At 41.1% G+C, this 26,511-nt stretch overlaps 1 protein-coding gene across 1 annotated transcript in view; it reads left to right on the forward strand.

The window, feature by feature from the left end:
* SHROOM2 (shroom family member 2) overlaps nt 1-26,511 on the forward strand; it is a 229,110-nt gene that overhangs the window by 164,158 nt on the left and 38,441 nt on the right. The window contains exons 5-6 of the mRNA XM_089683832.1: nt 4,199-4,936; nt 10,731-11,273. Of these exons, the coding sequence (XP_089539958.1) occupies nt 4,199-4,936; nt 10,731-11,273 (1,281 nt within the window). The remainder of the gene's footprint in view (nt 1-4,198; nt 4,937-10,730; nt 11,274-26,511) is intronic.

Below are 26,511 nucleotides of genomic sequence, written 5' to 3' on the forward strand. Positions count from 1 at the left end.
CAATATGACGTTCTCCCAATCCTCTTCTGGATCATCCAAATGCTCTCTAGAAAACTTCAGACGGGCCCGGATATGTACTGGCTTAAGCAGGGGGACACGTCTGGCACTACAGGATCTGAGTCCCTGGCGGCGTAGTGTGTTACTGATGGTAGCCTTTGTTACGTTGGTCCCAGCTCTCTGCAGGTCATTCACTAGGTCCCCCCGTGTGGTCCAGGGATTTTTGCTCACCGTTCTTGTGATCATTTTGACCCCACGGGGTGAGATCTTGCGTGGAGCCCCAGATCGAGGGAGATTATCAGTGGTCTTGTATGTCTTCCATTTTCTAATTATTGCTCCCACAGTTGATTTGTTCACACCAAGCTGCTTGCCTATTGCAGATTCAGTCTTCCCAGCCTGGTGCAGGTCTACAATTTTGTTTCTGGTATCCTTCGACAGCTCTTTGGTCTTCACCATAGTGGAGTTTGGAGTGTGAGTGTTTGAGGTTGTGGACAGGTGTCTTATACTGATAACAAGTTCAAACAGGTGCCATTGATACAGGTAATGAGTGCAGGACAGAGGAGCCTCTTAAAGAAGAAAGTACAGGTCTGTGAGAGCCAGAAATCCTGCTTGTTTGTAGGTGACCAAATACTTATTTTCCACCATAATTTGCAAATAAATTCTTTCCAAATCAGCCAATGTGATTGTCTGGATTTTTTTTCTCATTTTGTCTCTCATAGTTGAGGTCTACCTATGATGCCAATTACAGGCCTCTCTCATCTTTTTAAGTGGGAGAACTTGCACAATTGGTGGCTGACTAAATACTTTTTTGCCCCACTGTATGTATGTACTTATATATATGTGTGTGTGTGGAGTGTATATGTCTAGTATGCACACCTTTGGGAAAGGGGCATATGTGTTTACAAAACATCAGTGTTGTGATTTTTTTTTTTTGTACTTTCATTATGTCTTTGCAACTATGGTTTCAGTAAAACTTTTGAGGTCTGAAAACTTTGATGTGCTGGCAAGGTTATAAATGTTGTCTAAATCTTAAAGAGATTCTCCTTCCTCCTTTTGTCTGACACCCATGACCTGGACAGGAAGTCAGGGTAAATCTTTCAAACATGAATACAGAGGTTCTACACGGGTTGACAGGTTCTAAACCTTCCCAGTGGGTTTTTATTGCTGTCAGTGTGTCCTCTGCTCCTCCATGCAGCTGGGCCTTTAACCAGGGAACAGTCCACCTCCAGAGCATTGGGGGGTGTCATCTGCAGGGAGCAGGGATCAGGTAAGTAAAACTGCTTTTCCCATCCCCTAGACATAAGTAAGTATTTAACACTTGCAGTGTGGATGCAGCCCAACTGCAAGGAAGGGTATTTACGTTTATTGGAGTTGGGCTTTAACTAAGGGTATCATTTTTCCTACTCACTTTAGCGTCTAGTTCTGGCTTGCTTGCTTATGGTAGGCTCGCCATGCCAATCAGGCTCCAAATATTTGACAGGGGTATGGGATTTAACCCACTCATAGGGACTTTGTTGGTTTTAGCTTGATCAAAGCATATTATACTATAGCTGAGCAAGGGACATACTTAGTCATTCCAAACATTTGAAGTGAGCACAGTTGAGAGCTTTCCACCAGTTTTTTTTTTTTTTTTTTTTTACATCTTTCTAATATACATCAATAGTGGTTTTATATATTAGGCAAGGGGAGGATACTTCACGTGGACGGCTTTATAAATCTCTCCCTTGGTAGACAATTTCCAGCTGTTTACTGACTCATGAGATGAGAGATTATATGAGATGAGAGCAATTTTATGTCTAGAAGTATTGTATTTGCTTGCTTTTAATTTTTGGAGGTGGTGTATATAACGTTCATTAGCATACTGGATGTGCATGCAGATGCAGTATGCTAATAGAACCATTTAATTCTTAGCAGATTGTGCTGAACTCTTGGAATGTTTTCTACTGCCTTGTGAATTTATATCTGGCAAGCATCAACACCTGCTTGGTGTGATTATTCATAATTTGCAAATAAGTGCCAGAGAAGAATTGCAGTCTCTCAAGAAAGATAATTACTCTTCTTTCAGCACGTTCTAGATAACCCTTCCGTTTGCTGTTTTTCCAGTTAATCTTCAATGGCTTCATTATAAATTTAATAGAAGTTTACTGGCAACACGAGGATGGGGAAAGTAAAGATAAGCTACAAATCCTTTCACAGGGAAACAAGATAGTGTAAAGTACTGTTAGATGTTATCCAAATAAGTGAATACTCACAGAAGTTTGGTGGGTATGAGATTGGCCCAAGACCAAATAAGCCAGTCAATAACAGAATATGACATCAGACATCTAACAACATTTTAAAAATAGGTATATTTTATTAAAGGAGAGGTATGGGCGTTATGTAAAAAAACTGCATACTTGCCTCCACAAATGCAGCATCTGTTTGATGCTGCAACTGTTCCACGTTAGCTTTGAGACTGAGAAATGAGTGATCACGTGACCATTGATCACTCAGGTCTTGGTCTGCTCCTAGCAGAAATAGTGACTTTCAGTCATTGCTCTTCTGGTGTTCACTGGAGCACCGATCTAGTGGAGGGGTAGATCTGGCTGTCAGCTGCACTCTGAAATGTGGAGCGTGCTTTTAATTAGGCAGTGACATGGACCCCTACAATATTGTCAGGATCCCTATAAAGCATGATGTGATTCTGCCCATGAGCTGATAGTGGGCAATAACCCACTATCAGCTGACTCCAGCTCACAGAACAAATGTGAATGTACTCCTGTGGCCCACAAGAGAAGTGTTGCCAAAAAGTACAACTAAAACTTACTGTTTGTCCTGTCAATAACTGACAGGTACCAAAATCAGTTACTATGTGATGCACAGCCTCGTAAAGTAAAGAAAAAAACTACCATTACCTTATGAGACACATCCCCCTTCGTTTGTATTTTATACACTCCACCTCTCAGACACTGCAGCTTATAGTTGGAAGTTTCCAGCAACAGAGACAGTGCTGTCATTCTAGAAATCAGTGGGCAGAACTAGGTGTGGCCAGGTGTTGGGTGACAATCTACACTATGGCCATACATTATACAATTTTCTTTTAGATACAGCCTACATGAGAGTGGCAACTCTGCTCTGTATTCAGAAGCAGTGCAACATTGTTTCCACCCTCTAGGAAACTGTAACGTATATTAAGTGGACTTCACTGAGAGATATTTTTGAGACTTTGCAGGGAGACTAAGATAAAAATTTAAGTGCAGATGCACTTATAGCAAAAGTGAAATTCCAAGGAAAAAAAGGTTTTTTGAGGTTTGTTGGGTCCTCTAATGCTGCAGTATACACAGTTTATCTAAAAGAAGGTATGGCATAGTTAAGGAGGAAATAACTCAAACTCTTGAAAATCAGTTTGTAATTCCAATATCATTAACAACTAATTAAAATGTATGGTTCTTACTGGGAGCGAGAGCGAGCATGAGAGAGGCGTAAATCCACAACTTGGATTCAAATAGTGAGACCCAAACTTTTTTAAAGGACAAAATCCACATGGCAGAAACAAACGAAGAAAATTGACAGTCTAAATTGCTGCCCCAATTTTTTTTTGTTGTTGTTATTGTTAACTTTTTTTTGCCTTAGTCTGACTGACACTTTATATCTGCTGAAGGTCAGTTTTGTTAAATTACACCTGTCGATGCCCACAAAGGCACTAGGCTCTATCTCTAGAATGTGGGCACCAAATGTTGCCTTTTTTTAGATGCTTTCTTCTATGACCTAGATCCCCCAGATCACAGAATGCTAACACTGGCAGGTTTCAACTCCCCTAGTATGGTTGCTAGGTAGGTAATACTACATGTTTCTTTCAGTCCATCACTCAGTCCATCAAAGAAACACTCTGGATGTCATGGGGTGGTACACCGTATTAACCGGATGTATTTAAACTTGCCAGTTACGTTAATCTGATACTTAAATGGTTCTAAAGGCAAAAGGTTTTTACCTTAATGCATTCTCTACATTAAGCTGAAAAAAAAATGTTTCCAATGTCAACCTCCTCTACTTCTGGGACATTTACTGTGCATTTAATAGACGTGCAGCTGAACTTTGCAGATGGTTGTATACGCATTTAATGTAGATATACATGGAAAGTAAGAAGCAATGGATTCTCAGCTATATTTTTACAAACTGAACTAATATTAAACATTAAAATGCTTCCTGTGTTTCATTGCAGGATTGCAAAGACAGAGGAGAGAGGAGACCCGTCAGCAGAAACAGAGGATAGATTACGTGACAACAAACACAAGCCGACAAGTAAATCCTCTGAAATCTCAGACACAGTGAATGTACCCCAAGAAAGCAGGGCAAGATCTGGGACCCTCCCCAGTGATTACAGATTTGTGAATGAAAATGTGAGGCATAGAAGCAGAGATTTCAACCATTCAGCTTCTCCTATTTCAGAAAATCAGTCTGACATCAAGGATTTTCCACAAGCTAGCGAAGGAAACCAGTGGCAAGATGTATTGCCTGTGAATAAGAAACGGGGGCCAGCACCTCAAAGACCACCTCCACCCAAGCTTGACAAGTACTGGAGGCAGAGTGGTTCTTCATCTTCTATTGCCACTTCCACGGAGTCCTTACTGACAACAGCACAAGGGAAAAGTGTTCCTCCTTATTCTCCTGCAAGCCTAGATGCCATTAAGCCTGAGACGACACCTGGCCATAGCCCTGGGGTGCCTTCGGATAAACACTTAAGTGTACCTTTGCACAACCCCCAACTCTCTGGGTCACTGGAGAATGTTGGGCAGCACCTAGAGAAAAAACACAGCAGTTCTGAGCCTGAAAGGTCTTCAAAGCCTTGCTATCTGCAAAAACCTGGGATGGAACCTTCACGATCACCTTCACCTCAGTTTGCTCCACAAAAGCTTACGGATAAACCTCCACTCATGGTTCAGGATGAAAATCTGGCCAGGTAGATATTTTAAAACCTAACTATAACCTGTAGACAACATTTTTACAGTCTGTGTTGCCCACTATCATTCAGATTTAAATTTAAAGTAGAATTCCAGTCTAACACTAACTATGCTTATAAATGTTCCTTATATAATTACAAGTCCTGCAACTCTGTCTCCTGTGCATCATGGTAAGTGGTGGCTGCAGGGGAGCGGAAGGAGTGCCAGCAACAGCTGGGACATGGAATCCTATGAGTGACTTCACAGTTCCCAGAATTCCCAGCTATTAACGAGTGCTCCCTCCTCTCCTCTGCAGTCATCACTCACTGACCCGGGAGGAATAAGGGTAATCATGGGACTGTAGCGGAGTAAAAGTAGGTGGGGGGGGGGTGGGGTTGGTGTTGAGAACATTTTTAAGTATAGTTACCGTTATTTTGGAATTTCACTTTGAACATGAATTTAAAGTCTAAGTGTATTGGGTGTTGGGAATAACATGTATCCAGGAGCTGAAATTGACTCTATATATGAACATGTACCATTGCCACATAATTAATTACTATACAGTGTATTTAAAGAGCAATTACATTTTTGTTGAGAGGAAAAAAGTGTGTGTGTGATATATATATATATATATATATATATATATATATATATATATATATATATATGTTAGCAAATTGAAATGCACATTCTTGCCTGGTTAAGGTTCTTTTGGATGAAATGCTGTCTGTGCTCTTGTTATCTGCAGATGTGGTGAGAAATATTTCTAGTGGGGACACATACAGTCAGGTCCATAAATATTGGGACATCGACACAATTCTAACATTTTTGGCTCTATACACCACCACAATGGATTTGAAATGAAACGAACAAGATGTGCTTTAACTGCAGACTGTCAGCTTTAATTTGAGGGTATTTACATCCAAATCAGGTGAACGGTGTAGGAATAACAACAGTTTGCATATGTGCCTCCCATTTGTTAAGGGACCAAAAGTAATGGGACAAAATAATAATCATAAATCAAACTTTCACTTTTTAATACTTGGTTGCACATCCTTTGCAGTCAATTACAGCCTGAAGTCTGGAACGCATAGACATCACCAGATGCTGGGTTTCATCCCTGGTGATGCTCTGTCAGGCCTCTACTGCAACTGTATTCAGTTCCTGCTCAATCTTGGGGCATTTTCCCCTCAGTTTTGTCTTCAGCAAGTGAAATGCATGCTCAATCGGATTCAGGTCAGGTGAATGACTTGGCCATTGCAGAACATTCCACTTCTTTCCCTTAAAAAACTCTTTGGTTGCTTTTGCAGTATGCTTTAGGTCATTGTCCATCTGCACTGTGAAGCGGCGTCCAATGAGTTGTGAAGCATTTGGTTGAATATGAGCAGATAATATTGTCCGAAACACTTCAGAATTCATCCTGCTGCTTTTGTCAGCAGTCACATCATCAATAAATACAGGAGAACTAGTTCCATTGGCAGCCATACATGCCCACGCCATGACACTACCACCACCATGCTTCACTAATGAGGTGGTATGCTTAGGATCATGAGCAGTTCCTTTCCTTCTCCATACTCTTCTCTTCCCATCACTCTGGTACAAGTTGGTCTTGGTCTCATCTGTCCATAGGATGTTGTTCCAGAACTGTGAAGGCTTTTTTAGATGTCGTTTGGCAAACTCTAATCTGGCCTTCCTGTTTTTGAGGCTCACCAATGGTTTCCATCTTGTGGTGAACCCTCTGTATTCACTCTGGTGAAGTCTTCTCTTGATTGTTGACTTTGACACACATACACCTACTTCTTGGGGAGTGTTCTTGATTTGGCCAACTGTTGTGAAGGGTGTTTTCTTCACCAGGGAAAGGATTCTTCGGTCATCCACCACAGTTGTTTTCTGTGGTCTTCCGGTCTTTTGGTGTTGCTGAGCTCACCGGTGCGTTCCTTCTTTTTAAGAATGTTCCAAACAGTTGTTTTGGCCACGCCTAATGTTTTTGCTATCTCTCTGATGGGTTTGTTTTGTTTTTTCAGCCTAATGATGGCTTGCTTCACTGATAGTGACAGCTCTTTGGATCTCATCTTGAGAGTTGAGAGCAACAGAATCCAAATGCAAATAGCACACTTGAAATAAACTCTGGACCTTTTATCTGCTCATTTTAATTGGGATAATGAGGGAATAACACACACCTGGCCATGGAACAGCTGAGAAGCCAATTGTCCCATTACTTTTGGTCCCTTAACAAGTGGGAGGCACATATGCAAACTGTTGTAATTCCTACGCCGTTCACCTGATTTGGATGTAAATACCCTCAAATTAAAGCTGCCAGTCTGCAGTTAAAGCACATCTTGTTTGTTTCATTTCAAATCCATTGTGGTGGTGTATAGAGCCAAAAATGTTAGAATTGTGTCGATGTCCCAATATTTATGGACCTGACTGTATATGTAGCAAAAAAACAGGTATTAAGGTTCTCCCTTGTAATAAGAATATTTTTGCTGCTGTTGGAGGTTTTTTCTCACTGCCTTTTTTAACTCCCTGTAAACAAATAAGAAGTGAGGTTCTAACATTCCCCTGTTCTGTCAAAAATGAAAACATTTGGTTGCGTTGGGCTTTAGTAACTACATTAATATGCAAAGAATCTCAGGGGTATGGAAAAAACTACTTGTCCAAGGACTAAATCTGGGTCCCAATCTACTTGCCCCTCATGACAATCTACTTTGAGAGGTGCTTTTAAAAATGGCTTTATGGCGACTTAAAACTTTTAATGTTTTTTATTCTTTGCTAGAAAATGTCTTTGAATCCTCAAACATTATATAGATGGCCCTAGAGAATAAATTAGTGGGTGTTGCAATTTTTTCTGTCACACAGTATTTGTGCAGCGGTTTTCAAATGCATTTTTTTAAAACAAAACACTTTTTAATTTGAATGCAAAAAAACACAATATGTAACCCAGTTTTCTGGTAAAGATGATGTTTGTTTGGGTAAATATCAAACATGTCATGCTTTAAAAATGTTCCCTCCCGTGCAATGGCAACAAACTATGTAAATTTTACTATCCATAGGCCAGTATCCAAAAGCCTTCATAGGTTACTGCTTTAGATTTACAGAGGAGGTATGGTGTTAGAATTACAGATGTTCACGGTGATATCTCACATGTGTGGGATGATCGCTGTTTGCATGGGTGCAGAACTGACACATGCATTCGCCTTTTCGTGCAAGCACAGGGGGATGGGGATGCTTTAAAAATATAGTATTTTTTTATTTTTACACTGTTGCTTTTAATTTTTTTTATCACTTTTATTGCCATCACAAGGTATGTAAACATCCCCTGTGACAGCAATATGCAGTGACAGGTACTCTTTATGGAGAGATCTGGGGACAATAAGACCCCAGATCCTTCCTCTGCCCTTAAAATCATTTGATCACACCAAGATCGATGTGATCAAATGCTTTCCATTTTCAAAAATGGTGCTGATCCCAAATGGAAATGCATATGTCCACCAGGGATCTGCTAGCAATGAAATGGTTAATCATACACTTCCAACACAGATCGGAGAGGGTTAATCATGCACTTCCAACTGGGGTATCATCTGTCAGCAATAAAAGGGTCAACCATGTCCACTCGCTATCCTCTAGCAATAAAAGTGTTAGCATGTGTTTCCTGATCACTATCTCTCCATTCACTGCTACACAGCACACATACCAGTTCTGCAGCCTTCTCACAACAGCACACCTGTGGCAAGGAGTGATCACCTTCGAAGGTGGCCACACCCGCTCCTCAAGTCCCGCCCAATCAATGTGTGCCTCACAGCAGGCTCCACCCAGGGGTCAGGGATGAGTATGACACTGGGGAGCCGCCTGATATCTGCTGGGGGAGGAGCTGCCGATCTGTCCCCGGCATGCTCTGCAGTGGGTTCTGCCACTGCCGCCTCTATGATCAGCTGGCGGAAGCGTGGCTAGTCAGCCTGCGGAAGACGACATGAGGGTGACTCTAAACCCTGCTGCTTGCCCACAGCTGAGCGAAGTGTAAAAAAAAAAAACAGTTGTGACTAAGGATTTCATAATGCGGAAACCGATTTCAAAATTGATGGTTATAGAAAATGTATGCTAAAGTCGACCATACATGGATCGAAGTTTGGCCGGTTAAGCAGGGCCTGCCTGAGATTCAATTCACGCAAGGGCAGGCTGATTGGTACCCAAGTCGATCCATGGGTCGACTTTGGTACAACCAGCCTGTTGCATTTTTTTACATGTGATTTACAGCCAGCTGCTATAGCCACGTGCAGTAATCATTGTGTTCTGCCAGCCATTAAGGCTCCCCATGCCCCCCTGCTGGCAGAACACAATAGCGCTGTGGGGAATCAAATAGTTTCTTTTTTTCGGAAGGAAATCAAACCAAATCTGGGCTGGCTTAGTTTAGTACATTATTTATAAATACATATTTAGTGCATATTTTTCATATCGTACGTTTTTATGCTTAAAATCTAAAGATGATCATATTTTACACTGCTATAAGTAATTGTTAATGGGAAGCCAGGGGTGACACAGAATGCCTTCTGTTTCAAACTACTGGGAAAAAATGAGTCAGGAAAATGATTATTTTTCCATCTGAAGGCATACACTGTAAAGAATGCTTCATATTTCCTTATTGGCAGTAAGCAGGTACCCATTCTTTTCATTGTGGTCTTTGACTTTCAAGAAATAGGATTGTCCATTGTGTTCATGAGTACTTGACATTGCTGTTTCTAGAATCTATGCTGTGCATACATGAATGCTCTGTTTAAAAGCATAGTAAATGTGATTTTATTTTTTCTATAACAATATGATTTTGAAAGGCAGTACTAGGCAAATGATGGGTTTTCACACAAGCAATAAATGGCTTGAGTCCAACAATGCCCCATTGCTCAGCTTATACATTAGCTAAAGTATCGACTTCCAGACTAACACGTGCTACACCCAGGTTTCTCTGGGTGCTTGCATTAACATCTTGCTGGCATTTGCATTATTAAAAATCAGTGCAGGCATGCTTTAAGCTGGCAGTGGGCCCATAAAACAAGTATCTTCATGTATTCTATTCGAGGTATCCTGACATCCCAAAAATATGGTCACTGGAAAATATTTTGGTTGAGCTCTGGTCTGCCTCCACCCTTGTTCTAGGCTCCACACTACAACAGTCCCACGCTCTGGTTTGAAATTCTCATGGGTTTAGGGGAACACCTGACACTCCCTAATTCAGTGTGTGGTGTCTAAGCAATCAATGTTTGTTTCCAGACACTGTCACGTGGGGCAGTGCTGCCCATATCAGTGTGTTCTGTATTTGCCATGATATTTTTGTGGGAATCCAATTAAGAGCAGTGACCAAGAGCACTAATATATCCAAGCACCCATAGGTGTCTGCCAGACAGCTGGGGCTTGTTTCTTCCCCTCAACAACTGGTTTGATTTAAAAGTTTAGTCTCCAGTTTTACATTTACAGCATTACCATTGTGCTGTGTACTGTATTATGGCAGAGCTGTACTTTGCTTGACCCCTTTTTTTTTACCCTAGCGGTTTTTGCTATGTGTATGTTCAGAAGGAAAGTTGAGCTCGAAACACGGTAGCTTATATTTGTGCTATCCTTCCATGTAATTTTATAAAACCAAACATAGCGTTTAGATCTTGTGACATCTTAACTGTAGTGTATCTGATTTCGTGGATGCCTTTCTAAATCCAGTTTGTATGGCAATTTCAAAATGTTAGTTCTTTTTAGAAATACCTTATTATCCAGCACTGTAAAGATAGGTGAACAGAATAACAATGTGTTTTTTGTTTTTTTTATTGTCAGGATTGAACGAGTGATAGACAACACTACAGTAAAGATGGTTCCCATCAAGATTGTTCATTCTGAAAGTCATGCAGAGAAGGAAAGTAGGAATAACTTGCTGAGTGCCATTGAGCCTTCTGCCTTACACGCTGCTGTTGGAAAAGATCAGCTCAAGACTCTCAGCATCTCTGAACAATCTTACTCTCGCTTTTGTGCTTACACAAGGCAAGGGCCAGATCCAGAAGAACAGTTCAAACTAACAGAAAGTCAACCAGATCTGGAACCCTCTGAAAACATAAAAGAAGGAGCAGGCTCTTCTCTACTAAGTAGTAACTCCAAGAGCAAGGATTTGATTTATGCAGACTTAAAATCAGAAGAGCTGGTAAGAGAAATAGTAGGTAAAGACAAGTCTCTTGCAGACATTTTAGATCCTAACACCAAAATGATGACCACAATGGACCTCATGGAAGGAATATTTACAAAGGATGAAAATCTCCTAGAAGAAGCCCAACAACGCAGAAAGCTGCATCCAAAAGTTCCTTCTCCAAGACCTCCAGATGAAAAGTATGTACATTAAATAGCTTTTATGGTGTGATGGCATATAAACATGCTAATATTGGTTAAATTTTACTGGTCATGTAGTAAAGACCATTGGCTTTTATTTTTTTTTTTTTTACTTCTGGCATTTACTAACAAATTGATAATAGGGCAGATGGGTAATGCTCTAATGACATATGTATTATTTTATGTGCATTTACACAGATACCCATATGATAGTCAGTCTGGTTGAAAAAAGGCAAAAGTCCATCCAGTTCAACCATAACAATAAAAAAAAGAGTTATAATCCTACACCCACAGTTGATCCAGAGGAAGGCAAAAAACCCAACAAAGCATGATGCAATTTGCTCCTGCAGGGGAACACAATTCCTTCCTGATCCCCCGAGAGGCAATCGGATATTCCCTGGATCAACTTTACCTATAAATCTTAGTATCCAGTTATATTCTGTGTATCCAAGAAAGAATCCAGACCTTTTTTAAAGCAATCCACTGAGCTGGCCAAAATGAACTTTTGAGGGAGTCTATTCCACATCTCTTACCGTATTTATTCGAGTATAACGCGCAAAATTTTCTACCAAAAAAAGAAATCAAAGTTTGGGTGCGCGTTATAAACGAGGGCTGGGGTGGGGTGACGCAGTGGCGGCCGATCCATTGAGGGCGCAGGTGCTCACTGTACGCGAAGAAAAAAAAATGTCCCCTGTGCCGGCCCCGCCCCTTTAAGGGGTGGCGAAAACAGGGGATCGTTTTTTTTTTTCTACGTCCCCTCGTCGCGTACAGTGGGCGGCCCGAACTGGCTAGATGCACTGGGGGTGAGAATTCTTATCCGCTGTAACGTATGGTCGCCTCTTCATTTCCTTTCCTCGCCTCGCCCACACGTTACGGTAAGCATGTTAGAGAATGGAGAAAACAGAAAGTCGTCCTTTTATTTTATTTCGGTATTGTGTTCATAGTTTACGTTGTCAAATGATTTTTATCATGGCCGCACGTGTTCAACAACGTTTGTCACTTACAATGCTTGGTCTGAGCCGAGAAAAAGTGAAACAAAATTTTATACCGATTTTTAATCGAAAATTAGGGGTGCGCATTATACACGTGTGCGCGTTATACTTGAATAAATACGGTACTTCTGAAGAAACCTTTCCATATTTGGAGATTACATTTCTTTTCTTCCAGACGTAAAGAGTGCCCCCTTGTCCTCTGTGATGACCTTTTGGGAAAGGCACTTTTCTGTTCAAGAGGAAGGCAGCACTGCTCTAGGTAGGCCCACTAATCTAACACCCCACACTCGTTCAACGTTTTGTGCCGGCCCAGTTCGTACACCTGTGTTAGTAGTAAAAGGAAAATCCGGAAAGCTTCAATGTCGCACACGTCCCCTTTATTTTACTAGAAACAGCATAAAATATCATACAATACACCAGTGGGGGAGAAAGGTTTGCATGTTATGATTAGGCGCGGTGGTTAGCATGAAACGCGTGAACCTTTCTCCCCCACTGGTGTATTGTATGGTGTTTTTATGCTATTTTTAGTAGAATAAAATGGATGTGCGTTTCAGTGTGGCCAAATTTTCCTGTCACTACTAGCCCTGTTCTTTTCCATCATGACTATGCCTCTGTGCACGAAGCTAGATCCATTTGTCCATCCAGCTCTTTCACATAGGCAGTAAGCTTACTACCCTCCGAAAAGTGATAACAAGCTGACAGGTGTTCAGGAGGCGCTACTGCAGCCTCCTAACACATGTTTGTTTTTTTTAACTTTAAAACCAAGTCACCCCCATTTATGTCCAGGGTGACTACAGAGCTTTGTACGAAGTGTACAGAACTAAAGAAGTTTTAGGTTTTAAGGAAGGTGATGGGTAAAGACAGGATTGGGATTGTCTAATACTTGTTTGCTATAAAAGATCACATTCGCAGGGTGCTCTTGCTTTGAGTTACTGTATGGGAGGCACCCACAGGGGCTATTGGACATTGTCAGAGAAGCATGGGAAAGTGTAAGTGCTTATATAGAAGTATGATTGAGCATGTAGTGCAAATGCAAGACAGAATTTCACAAGTGATGCCTATTGTGAAGGAAAATTTGGCCCAAGCCCAGTGGGCTCAGGAGAAGATTTACAATTATGGTGCCCAGGTCCATTCTTTTTCACTTGGATATCACTTTTTCAATAGGATGTTGAAATTGGTCCCCATATTTAAGAGTAATAGAATGTGTTGCTAAACCCCCTATGGGACTTTATAGGCACTCATATCACAACTTTATGGTAAAAATACATTAGCCATTTTATTCATACAAATTTAAAAGATAAGAACCAAACATATGGCTTATAGTGCATTACATCATACATAGAGTATACAAAACAACTTGTCATAGGTAATGTCATAAATTTGATGTGTTTCCATTCACCCAATGCGTTTCAGAGATACATAGCTCTTTGCTCAGGGGTATCAAGGATTCAACATCTCTATATTATAATCATATCGATATTATACAAATTGTGAATAGAAATTCATATATTCTGTTTAATGTATGGTATAATGAATCATAAGTGTTTACTAGATTACTTTCAAAGATGGCAATTTTTGCTTCGAGAAAAAGCCAGAATGTATAAAAACAACAAATTAGGTCTCACCGTTCAACCCAGATGTACAAAGAAGGCATGCAGATAACCAAGGATCATTGGCAGCTGAAGGGAGAAAAGGCACCCAAAGACCGCTGAGGCCCAGGGTGTCGGTCCTATAGTAGAAAAAAACAGATTTCTAATTCAATATCCATACTTCTTACAACATTCTTATTAATCCAGTGGTATCCCAGAAAAACCAAGAATCAAATACAAATCCTACCCGTAGTATGTTAGTTCTTTAGGGTTTGTTCATAAAGTTTTTAATATTCTCAAGCTTCAATATCATATATTTGTGACGGTGAGCGGCGTCAGACCCCAGCCCTTCTCACCAACTTGTGACTGAAGGACCAGCCGTTCTAAGACCGCGTTGCCACTTGCATAACAATGCCACTCTCAGCTGCGCCCTGCACAAAGAGTTTCCAGCTCACTGGACCACAATCTATGTGTCAGCAGCCTGAGAGCGATTGTTACTGGGTCAGGTTAATTACGCAATTAACCCTTCACACTGCCACCACCACATGTTTACAGAGGAGGAGGAAACTCACAAATCTTAGCAGTAACACTATGATATTTGAATAAGAGTCTGTATACACACTGCCACGGCAGACAGATGTATGCAGAGAGTTAATACATACAGTAGCACTCTCCAGAGACAGGAATTCTTTTAGTTTGCATTAAAAGCTTTAGAGACAGTTTCAACACTTTTCAGAAAATAGGATTTATTACTAAAAAGGTCAAAATGGTGCAATTAACATATATTTACAGAAAAGATGTAACAAATATATATACAGTTGTGTTCAAAATAATAGCAGTCAGACATCACTAACCTGATCAATCACTGTTTTTGGTAGAAATGATATTTCTACATGGCAAATAATTTACTAGCAGGTGTAGTAGAGTAATAGAAATCCAACAGACCCAACAGTCATGACATGCATGCTGCTGATTCTGTGTAATTGAATCACTAATTGAAAGGGGCATGTTCAAAATAATAGCAGTGTGGAGTTCTATTGGTGAGGTCATTCATTATTTGAAAAACAGGTGGCAATTATTGCCTTTATTTAAAGAAGGAAGGCAGCAAATGTTGTACATGCTGGTTACAGTGCATTTCTCTCTGAAATTCTGAGGAAAATGGGTCGTTCCAGACATTGTTCAGAAGAACAGCGTACCTTGATTAAAAAGTTGATTGGAGAGGGGAAAACATATAAAGAAGTGCAGAAAATGATAGGCTGCTCAGCTAAAATGATCGCAAATGCTTTAAAATGGCAACAAAAACCTGAAAGACGTGGAAGAAAGCGAAAAACTACCATTCGAATGGATAGAAGAATAGCCACAATGGCAAGGACTCAGCCAACAATCAGCTCCAGGAAGATCAAAGAAGGTCTAAAGTTACCTGTGAGTACTGTTACAATTAGAAGACGCCTATGTGAAGCCAAGCTATCTGCAAGAAGCCCCCGCAAAGTCCCACTGTTGAAAAAAAGATGTGCTGAAGAGGTTACAGTTTGCCAAAGAGCACATTGACTGGCCTAAAGAGAAATGGCGCAACATTTTGTGGACTGATCAAAGTAAGATTGTTCTTTTTGGGTCTAGTGGCCGGAGACAGTTTGTCAGACGACCCCCAAACACTGAATTCAAGCCACAGTACACTGTGAAGACAGTGAAGCATGGTTACACAAGCACCATGATATGGGGATGTTTGTCATACTACGGTGTTGGGCCTATTTATTGCATACCAGGGATCATGGATCAGTTTGAATACATCAGAATACTTGAAGAGGTCATGCTGCCTTATGCTGAAGAGGAAATTCCCTTGAAATGTGTGTTCCAACAAGACAATGACCCCAAACACACCAATAAATGTGCAACATCTTGGTTCCAGACCAACATATTTTTCTTTCAAGTTTTGGTTACTGAGGTAATGCGCAAGTTTGGTGCACTTCCCGTTTTTGTTTTGCTTTGCCTTATGCACTTGTGACCCCAGTGCATACACAGACCACATTCCATTCAAAGGGGAGGGGGGGACGGAGTGGAATGATATATTTTCAGATCATGATACAAGATGGTAGACCTTAACAAAATGGTTGTCAATGTCCATGTGTCTAAGCGCACAATTGCCACAATATTCTACCTGAAAATGAATAAGCAAACAATAAACACCACCACCAGGTATAACTACTCTACCAGGTATCAATAAATCAGCGGGATGAGATCAGCCAAGTCTTTTTTATGAATAATAGTAAATAAAGTAGAGTGAACTACACTAAAGTCTTCATGCAGATGAAAAGGTAAAGAACTACAGTCCAACAAAGAAAATTTTCACTCAGAATTACTAAGCTTGTTGCATATCAGAGCATTCATATAGCAATGAGACAAACTGCTGAATTTTCTTACCTAAAATCTCAGAGGCATGGAATAGAGTCTGGAGCCACCCATAAGAATGAATTACCCCCAAACTGCAAACACCTGAGTCTCACACTTGTTGCCCATTTACTGTTATCTAACATCCAAAAACATAGTCCCCCGAACTTGTGCATTGTGTCACCCACCCTGCAATCCAACGCATTTGCAACATCATCTCGACGTTGCGGGATGACGACATGCACCCAAAGCCCATGAGCACACACTTCCACAGGCCCATAAGACACACAGGATAGGTGAAGGGAGGGGACAGGCACCAAAAAGACAGTACCCGCCCACAACCTCATCACCATAGACGCTGCCTGGAGTAAGGGCAAAAAATGTCCTATTCTCACCAAGCAGAATGTGCATGCCGGGCGGCCATTGCATGCTTCCTTCCTCTCCCCCATCCACCCAATAAAGCAAAAGATATGTAATCTAGGGGCCAGGAAAAAAGTGATACCGTACAAAAGAAAAGGAAAACAAACAAGAAAACAAAGTGACTAAATATAAAAAAAATGTATAAGGCACAGTATATATCTTGAGAGTTGAAATGTATAGAGGCCTGTAGGTTGATAGTTATCCCCAAAAGGGGTAAAGATGTAACTATAAAAGTTGATTATCATACATGTACAGCTGTCAATGCCCAGATCAGTACAGTAGCTCATATAATAATGAGTTGCACATTGGCAAGACTAAACACTGAAGTTTGTATTTATATTTCCGCTCCCCCCCCCCCCCTTCCCCAAACAAAACCCTTTCGAAAGGTCTTGAAACTCACTGCCTCATTTAACCCTGGAGGCGAGGTGGCCTTTAATTTGAAAATCCATTTTACTTCCATTTGGAGGAGGGTTTTATTCCAGTCTCCTCCTCTACTGTTAGGGTGTATGCGATCCAATATCAGAAATGTAATTCTGGGACATTTGCCATTACATGTCTACCAAGGGGTAAATCTGGGTCACATTTTTACATACTCTTAATGTGCCTGTGGCATGTTTCCAAAACTCCAGCTTAGTCTTGCCAATGTAGTAACAACCACACTCGAAAGTAAAAGATAAATCACACCAAATGTCTTACAGCTGGCATAGTGTCTCGGAAAAAACATTTGACCATTAGTAGTTTGATCGTTTTACCAGTTCACGTGTATTTGCAGTTTTTGCAAGAGCCACATATAAAAGTACCCCTATATTCGCAGGTGTCACCTCGCATCTCCCCTTTGTTCTCACTGTCTACAACGTGGTCACGAATTGAGGTTACTCTCCTCTATGTGGAAAGTGGATTCTCTGAAATGAATTTACCCACAAATGGAATCCATAGTTGGCATATGCCAGTATTTGCAAAAAAGTCTTCTAACATTATGATGTTGATTTGAATACTTTGTAAATATTCCTATAGTGTTGGACTCATCTTTTGTTTTATTATTGTAAAGTAATTGAGTCCTGGTTTTAGAGAGAGCTTCTTTATAGGCCTTTTTTAGGGAGGTTTGTGAATGGCCTCTTTCTAAGAGTCTTTAAGCTTCAATAGAGAAAGATGCATTATATTGCCAAAAGTATTGGGACGCTTGCTTTTACACACACATGAACTTTATTGGCATCCCAGTCTTAATCCGTAGGGCTCAGTACTGAGTTGGCCCACCCTTAGCGGCTATACCAGCTTCAACTCTTCTGAGAAATCTGTCCACAAGGTTTAGGACTGTGTCTATGGGAATGTTTGACCATTCTTCCAGAAGCGCATTGTGAAGTCAGGCACTAATGTCACACAATGACGGGAAGGCCTGGCTCGCAATCTCCACTTTAGTTCATCCCAAAGGTGTTCTGTTGGGTTGAGGTCAGGACTTTGTACAGGCCAGACAAGTTCCTCCACCCCAAACTCGCTCATGCATGTCTTCATGGACCTTGCTTTGTGCACTGGTGCACAGTCATGATGAACAGGAAGGGGCCACCCCCAAACTGTTCCCACAAAGTTGGGAGCATGAAATTGTCCAAAATGTCTTGGTATGCTGACGCCTTAAGAGTTCCCTTCACTGGAACTAAGGGACCAAGACCCAACTACTGTAAAACAACGCCACACCATAATCCCCCCTGCACCAAACTTTACACTTGGCACAATGCAGACAGGCAAGTACTGTTCTCCTGGCAACTTCCAAACCCAGACTCGTCCATCAGATTGTCAGACAGAGAAGCGTGATTTGTAAATCTAAAGAACACGTCTCCACTGCTCTAGAGTCCAGTGGCAGTGTGCTTTACACCACTTCATCCGACACTTTGCATTGCATTTGGTAAGGCTTAGATGCAACTGCTCGGCCATTGAAACCCATTCCATGAAGCTCTCTGTTGTTGAGCTATTCTGGAGGCCACATGAAGTTTGGAGGTCTCTAGCTATTGACTCTCCAGACAGTTGGCGACTTCTGTGCACTTCAGCATGCGCTGACCGTGCTCTGTCATTTTACTTGGTCCACCACTTTGTGGCTGAGATGCTGTTCCCAGTTGCTTCCACTTTGTTATAATACCGCTAACAGCTGACTGAGGAATATTTAGTAGCAAGGAAATTTCATGCATTGACTTATTGCACAGGTGGCAACCTATACACCTGTGGCAATGGAGGTGATTGGAACACCTGAATCGAATGATTTGGAGGGGTGTCCCAATACTTTTGGCAATATAGCATATGTCGTCTGAACAATTTAGTCTCAGACTTAAATATTGGCTATAGGGAATGTAGTTAAGGAAAGGCTTTGGGTGGAAGCTAGAGGAATGGAGGATGACATTCCCAGCCATTGGTTTGCGGTACAGGTTACTGCAAAGAGCGCCATCCTTTCCCCTAGAGATCTCCACATCCGAAAAAGTAACTATGTCTTTGTTCCATTGCATTGTGAATGTCAAATTAAAATCATTATGGTTCATCCTACCAATGCATTTCATAAGCAATTCAGGGAAGCCCTCCCATACAATGAAAATGTCATCGATATACCAATACCATAATGATATATGGTCAGTGTACATCGATAAGGTCTTATTGGTCATAAGCATCTGTTCCCACTCTCCCAGGTACAAATTGACGTAGGATGGGGCACACAGGTCCTCATCGCTATGTCTTGTACCTGGAGGTAGTGTGAATAGTTGAAGGTAAAGACATTATGGTACAATATGAATTCCAAAACTGAAACTATGAACTCACTGTAGGCCCATTCTTGTTGAACGCTTTGAGCGAGAGTGTGTTTGACAGCTGCTAGGTCTTTCTCATGTGGGATGGAGCTGTACAAAGCTTCAACATCCACTGTGACCAACAGAGCATCTTTGGAGATGTGAAGCCCATCAATGATCTGAAGGATATGTCTGGTGTCACAGACATAGGAGGGCAGACTCGTCACATGTGGCCTGAGATGTTCATTGACAATTCTGCTGGCATTTTCAGTCAAAGCACCTTTTCCTGAGATGATGGGTCTCCCAGTTGGGATGGTATTATTTTTATGGATATTGGGCAAAGCATATAATGTTGGAATAATGCAGAAGCTTGTTCTAATTAACTCTTAGTTGGATTTGGGAATTATTCCATTGAGATAGGCTTATAATATTTTTAAATTTGTCAACAAGAGATGCTGTAATAGGGCAATACGAATTTAGATTAAGAATTCACACATCTTTACATATTGTATATTATTCATGAGGACAATATTGCCTCCTTTGTCCGCTGGCTTGATTGTTATCAAAGTATTCTTGGATAGTTGTGTTAAAGCCTGTCTCTCCTTTTCACTTAAAATAATGTTTCACTTAAAATAATGTCTGACTTACACCCTGTTCCAAAATATTATGCAAATTCTATTTAAGTGTCACAAAGATTAAATATTTTGTTTTTCAGTTTAACTCATGGGTGGCATTGTGTCTCAGGGCTCTTTTGATCACTGATAACAATCTTGGACACCTGTGATAATTAGATTGGCAGGTGAGCCCAATTTAAGAAAAAACTACTAAAGGAGGGTGTTCCACATTATTAAGCAGAGCACCATTTTCAAGCAATATGGGGAAGAAAAAGGATCTCTCTGCTGCCGTAAAGAGTGAAATAGTTCAATGCCTTGGACGAGGTATGAAAACATTAGATATTTCACGAAAACTTAAGCGTGATCATCGCACTATTAAGAGATTTGTGGCTGATTCAGAGCACAGACGGGTTTGTGCAGATAAAGGCACATTGAGGATGATTTCTGCCAGATCCATGCATCGGATCAAGAGAACAGCTGCTAAAATACCATTACATAGCAGCAAACAGATATTTGAAGCTGCTGGTGCCTCTGGAGTCCCACGGACATCAAGGTGTAGAGTCCTCCAGAGTCTTGCAACTGTGCATAAACCTTCTATTCGGCCACCACTAACCAATGCTCACAAGCAGAAACGGCTGCATTGGGCAGAAAAATACATGAAGACTAATTTTCAAACAGTCCTGTTCACTGATGAGTGCCGTGCAACCCTGGATGGTCCAGATGGATGGAGTAGTGGATGGTTGGTGGACGGCCACCCTGTTCCAACAAGGCTGCGACGTCAGCAAGGCGGTGGTGGAGTCATGTTTTGGGCCGGAATCATGGGAACAGAGCTGGTCGGCCCCTTTAGGGTCCCCGAAGGTGTAAAGATGACCTCTGCAAAGTATGTGGAGTTTATGACTGACCACTTTCTTCCCTGGTACAGAAGGAAGAACTATGCTTTCCGTAATAAAATCATCTTCATGCATGACAATGCACCATCTCATGCTGCAAAGAATACCTCTGCATCAATGGCTGCTTTGGGGATAAAAGGAGAGAAAGTCATGGTGTGGCCTCCATCCTCTTCTGACCTCAATCCTATTGAGAACCTTTGGAGCATCCTCAAACAAAAGATCTATGAGGGTGGGAGGCAGTTTACATCCAAACAGCAGCTCTGGGAGGCTATTCTGACATCTTGCAAACAAATTCAAGCAGAAACTGTCCAAAAACTCACAAGTTCAATGGATGCAAGACTTGTGAAGCTGCTATCAAATAAGGGGTCCTATGTTAAAATGTAACGTGACCTGGTAAAATGTTTAAAAGGTTAAAATATTGTTAAAAGTTTGATTGAAATAGTTTTTGATTTCAGTAGATATGCTGCAAACACAACAAATGACAATTTTCAGTTCTTTACAACCTATAAAGTGTTTTGAAACTTACTGTGCAAAATAATTTGGAACAGTGCATTGGAAGTTTTTTATGTTTAAAAAAAATACTGTTATCATTAGGAGGTTTGTTCAATAAAATTTGAATTGTACTCTTAATAGTTGATAACATGGGAATTATGCTGACTGTTATTTACATCAATTATTTGGGTAAATGAGAAAAATATAATTTGCATAATAATTTGGAATAGGGTGTAGATTAATTTCTTTACTTAGTTTTTAGAAGACTGTTATATTTGGATTGGAACTAGGGGGGGGGGGGGGGTTCAGATGTCTTCTTGAGAATAGAGTTCTTTTGCTTGCTTTGATTTGTTGTTCTAGAATTTTCTATAGATTGTAAGCGTTGAGTGATATCCAACCAATCTATCAGATTGACTGGATCATTCTCTTCAAGAAAATATATAAGGTGGTCAACCATATTTTTATCTTGTAATGTTGTATGGTTGTCAACATTTTGTTTATCATATAAACTTTTAAGTATGAGTTTACGGATAAATAGTTGTAAATCCTTTTCAAGTTTGAATTTATCCTAATCTTCATTGTAACAGAAATGTAAGCCTTTACCTAAAACCTTCAGCTCATCCTCAGTGAGTTATGTGATGACAGGTTAATGATGTTAAACCTGCTGTTCGTGATGGTGGTTTCCCTACATTGATGTTCATTAGTGGAATTGCAATTTTTTAGTTTGTGTTGGTGGATGTCGGCTCTGACAAAAAGTAGTGCCTCCTTTTGTGTTTTGCCCTGACTCTCCATTAATCTTGGAGGGGGGGGGGGGGGTTGTGGTGTCAGAAGAGAAATTAGTGCCATAAGTTTTGCCAGAGAAAGAAGTGGACCCAATCAACATATGCGGTACAAAGATATGTTGCAACGTCACTTCGGGTACCTGTTGACAGATTTCCTGGCCATCCAGATTGGGAAAGTGTGTAATGTGGTGCACTGCATTACATTCAATGGAAGCCAGAGGAGACATGCATGGTGCATGTCTCACTAAAGAGAACCTGTCACCAGAAAATCATCCCCTATGTGGTAAAAAGTTAGGTAAAAATTTTCTTTTTATTCTTAATTGTAAAAAGTTACACCCAAGCACATAACCCCCGCCCCCCCCCCCAAAGGCCCCCCCACCCCTGCATATACACAGTGTGCACTGCATTACATTCAGTGGAAACCAGAGGAGACACGCATGGTCTTTTAGATCCTGCATGTCTCAGTAAAAAGAACCTGTCACCAAAAAATCATCCCCTATGTGATGAAAAAAAATGTTAGGTAAGCCCAGGATACATGCGGGGGAATGGGCCAAAAAAAAATGCTGCTTGCCCACAGTAAGGCTAAATGGGGAAAAAACACCTACCTGGCGCCCAGAACTAAATGTCCCAGGCATCAGGAGATATAAACCGCTCACCCCTAATTGGCTAGAGGAGGCAAAGTATCTGGGGTATACCCATGAGAGAGATTGAATAAGCAAAGTGGACGCTATTCAAAATGAACCACGCCCCACCAACAAGAAGCAGGTTCAAGCTATCTTATGGATCGCTGGCTGTTACTGGCGTTCTACTTCCCACTTTGCCAGGCTACTCATCTGATCAGTTTGACAAACAGGAAGGAGTCTGTTATGATTAAGTGGTCCCCTAACACAGAATCAGCTTTCGAGTCATTAAAATAGGCCTTATGTGGTAAGCCAGAGTTGTACTCTCCTGACTTCTTGAGCGATTTTATTGTCCAGACAAATGTGTCAGATGTTTGGTCGGGAACTGCATTGTCTCAGTTTGGAAGGGGAAAGAACATTCTGTTATTTACCCCAGCAGGAAACGGAAGTCCCATGAAGTAAATTATGCAACCATTGAAAAAGAATTCTTATCAGTAAAGTGGGCTTTAGATTCTCTCTGATACTATCTTTTGGGTAGACACTCTGAGCTGATTACGATCATGCTTCATGAAGTGGATTTCCCAAAACAAATCGGAATGGTTTGTGGTGTGCTGATGTGAGCTGGGTGGCAATTAATAATAAATGACAATGCACCTTAACATACATATGCAGTGTGTTAACATAAGATGCATTATAATGAATGTTGTGGTTTGAACAAGCTCTACAGAACTTATTTTTTTTAGCACAGCTGAAATAGCTGAATATGTGAAAAGGAGACTGGATCGCCATCTGCTGGCTGAATAGAAAACTGCATAATGTTAATAAAATGTAATATTGACTTGAGTAAAAAAAATGCTCTCACCATAAGGCCCCTTTCACATCGCAGGTCCACCTGTCAGTTTTTCAGGTGGACCTGATCGAATGCTCCGTTCACCCAGATGGACAGAGGTTCTTTTACACCCGCCTACCTCCGGGTCCAATCCGTTCTGCTGAAAAAAAATTGAAGGGTATTTCGCAGATCAGATCGGAGAGTAGTCAGGTGTAAACAAACAGCAGAGTCCGTTTGCTCCCTGCCACTCATAGAGCAGAGTGGGCTCTGTCTGTATCTGCTCTGCATAAACTGCTCCGATCAGCAGGGGATCTGTAAGTGGATTCCTTCCTGATCGGGATAAAGTCTCCCCTGTCTGAAAAGGGCCTAAGAAAAAAATATATAACAACTATACCACCTTTTCTGTATTTTTTTTTCTTATCACAAAAGAACAGTTCATTTACTTCATTTTTATGTAATGCACACCCTCATTTCTAGCAGCGACAGATTAATTGTCAAGATAATTTCAAATATGCATATATTTCCATGAGATGATCTACGGTGCTACATTTTCAGAAACAATTTTAGTACTACAATTTCCGGTACTACACAGTTTCACCACAGTGATAGGACACTACTCCTATGAAAGGTTAGAAAAATAATTTAACTGTTGGATCATTAGCGAATATCCAACTATGATTTAATGTTTATGGGATTATATTAGTTGAAAAAGCAACACACCGCAACACACAGAGCATTTGAATGTATGGTTTAATTGTTCTACTGTGCTAGAATGGTAGGTAAAGACGATAGGCTATCAGAATAACACCAAGCCCTTTGTCAATGAGACTGGTATAGTAAGTTTGTCAGTTTTAATCAGCCACATTGTGGTATTTATATCAATTTATATAAACTTAATTGGCAGTCATTTTAAGAGAGTTGAAAATCTGGTTTGTCTAGGCGAGTCCCTGCCTGAGAAACGATGTGATTCTGTACCTTTGAAAAGTATAACAATAACCACCAATTATATTTACTGTATGTGTGACTGTTGTAAGCAATAAAATAGATGCAGTGTGACTTTGCTCACATCTAGGCTTAGGCCTGGGCATTTGGGTATCTATTTGAAAGTATCTGCAGTCTCTGCAGAATGCAGGCCTTTGCAGACAGGCCACTGCTTCCACACAGAGAGCAGGGTTACTTGTTTGCATCATGCTGGCTATGGCTTCCTCAGGCACCCAGTCTCTGCGTTGGGAACGGTGCACCTGTCCCTGTGTAACTGTCAGACTGTGACGTGCAGATTAGTCATACAGCCGTTATGTCTCAATTCACTTATATAGCCTGCCTGCAGACTGCAACCCTGTAGTCCAAAAATGATCTTCACCTGGCTCTGCGTCTGTGTGAACGAGTCCTTAAATGGAGAGTTTAGTTGGTATTTAAAGTGTGTGCAAAGTCAAAACATTTTTTAGTTTTGGATTCAATACAGAAATGCAGGGGCCCTTGTCAAGCTTTTCCTATGTGTAGATTTTTGGCGATGGAAATTTCCCATGGCCAGGATATATAATTATCAATCTAAATCGTATCATGCTCTTTCCAGGTTGGATTACGCTCTGGTGTCCACTGCGGTTCTACCCTGGGTGCTCTCTTATTTTGTATGTTCCCCAAACAGTTTCAGACCATTCTCTGCTGCAGTTGGAGTTTCAGTTGGGTCATAGGCCTGCCTTTTGGTTATGGAGGCTCAGTCCTCTCTGGATCTCCATGACTGAATTTTAGGAACCCATTTGTACTGACATGATCAACTATTAGGCTGCCAATGAGCACTCCTCTGAGATTGGATATCAGTGGGATGCCTTTAAGGCAGTAATTCGTGGTTCCTATATTTCTAATGTAGTTCTATACTGTACTGTTTCTGGGGCTACCCAACAATGGCTGGAGTCCTCGTTGGCATCTGCACGATCTCAATATGCCTTTTCCCCTTTGCTCGAGTCACATGGTGCCTTGATTGAGGCGCATCGTGCCCTACAGCTCCACCGTGTTGACTTGACACATAAATACCAGCTATGTTTATCTGCTAAGTTGCATGAACATAGTGTTAAGAATGGCAAACTGTTGGCCTATCTTTCCCGTACAGAATCCATAGACAGCTCAATACCTGCAATCAAATTGCCCAATGGCACGATCTTCTCCGACCCTATAATTATTAATCAGACTTTTGCTCATTTCTATGAATCCCTATACTTGGATGCTGGAGACCCTGCTGAGGACTTCTTTGCAGGCTTTTTTTGCTTCCCTTAAATTTTCCACTCTTAGTGAATACAACCGTTCTCTCCTTGACAAACCATTGACTCTGGAAGAAATATCAGCAGCTATTCGCTCCCTACCCCCAAACAAGACACCGGGGCTAGATGGATTACCCTCTGAATGGTATCAGACATATGTGGAGGACCTGACCACACACTTGCATAGTCTTTTCAACTCAGCATTCGAGAATAGATTAATTCCTGATTCCATGAATGAGGATCTACTAGTATTAATACCCAAGCCTGATAAGGACTTGGTGCAGTGGGGGTCATATCGTCCCATATCACTACTTAATAGTGATGTTAAAATATTGGCCAAGCTTCTAGCCACCCATTTACAGAAAGTGATCTGAACCCTAGTGCACCTGGACCAGTCTTGGTTTATGCCTGGAAAAAGCACCTTTGACAATAAACATCGCCTGCATCTGCACATTTATAGGGCCGCGGCAGAGTGGTTTGGTGCTCTCTTTGTATGTGCAAAAAGCCTTTCACAGTTTGATGGCCATTTTTATAGGAAACAATGTCTCAGATGGGTTTTGATTCCAGGTTTGTACATCTATTGTATGCTAATCCCAGAGCCCGTGTCC

The sequence above is a fragment of the Staurois parvus genome, unplaced genomic scaffold, assembly GCF_062004578.1.
Source record: "Staurois parvus isolate SC_StPar_1 unplaced genomic scaffold, SC_StPar_1.0 ptg000324l, whole genome shotgun sequence".
In the NCBI taxonomy this organism is placed as follows: domain Eukaryota; kingdom Metazoa; phylum Chordata; class Amphibia; order Anura; family Ranidae; genus Staurois; species Staurois parvus.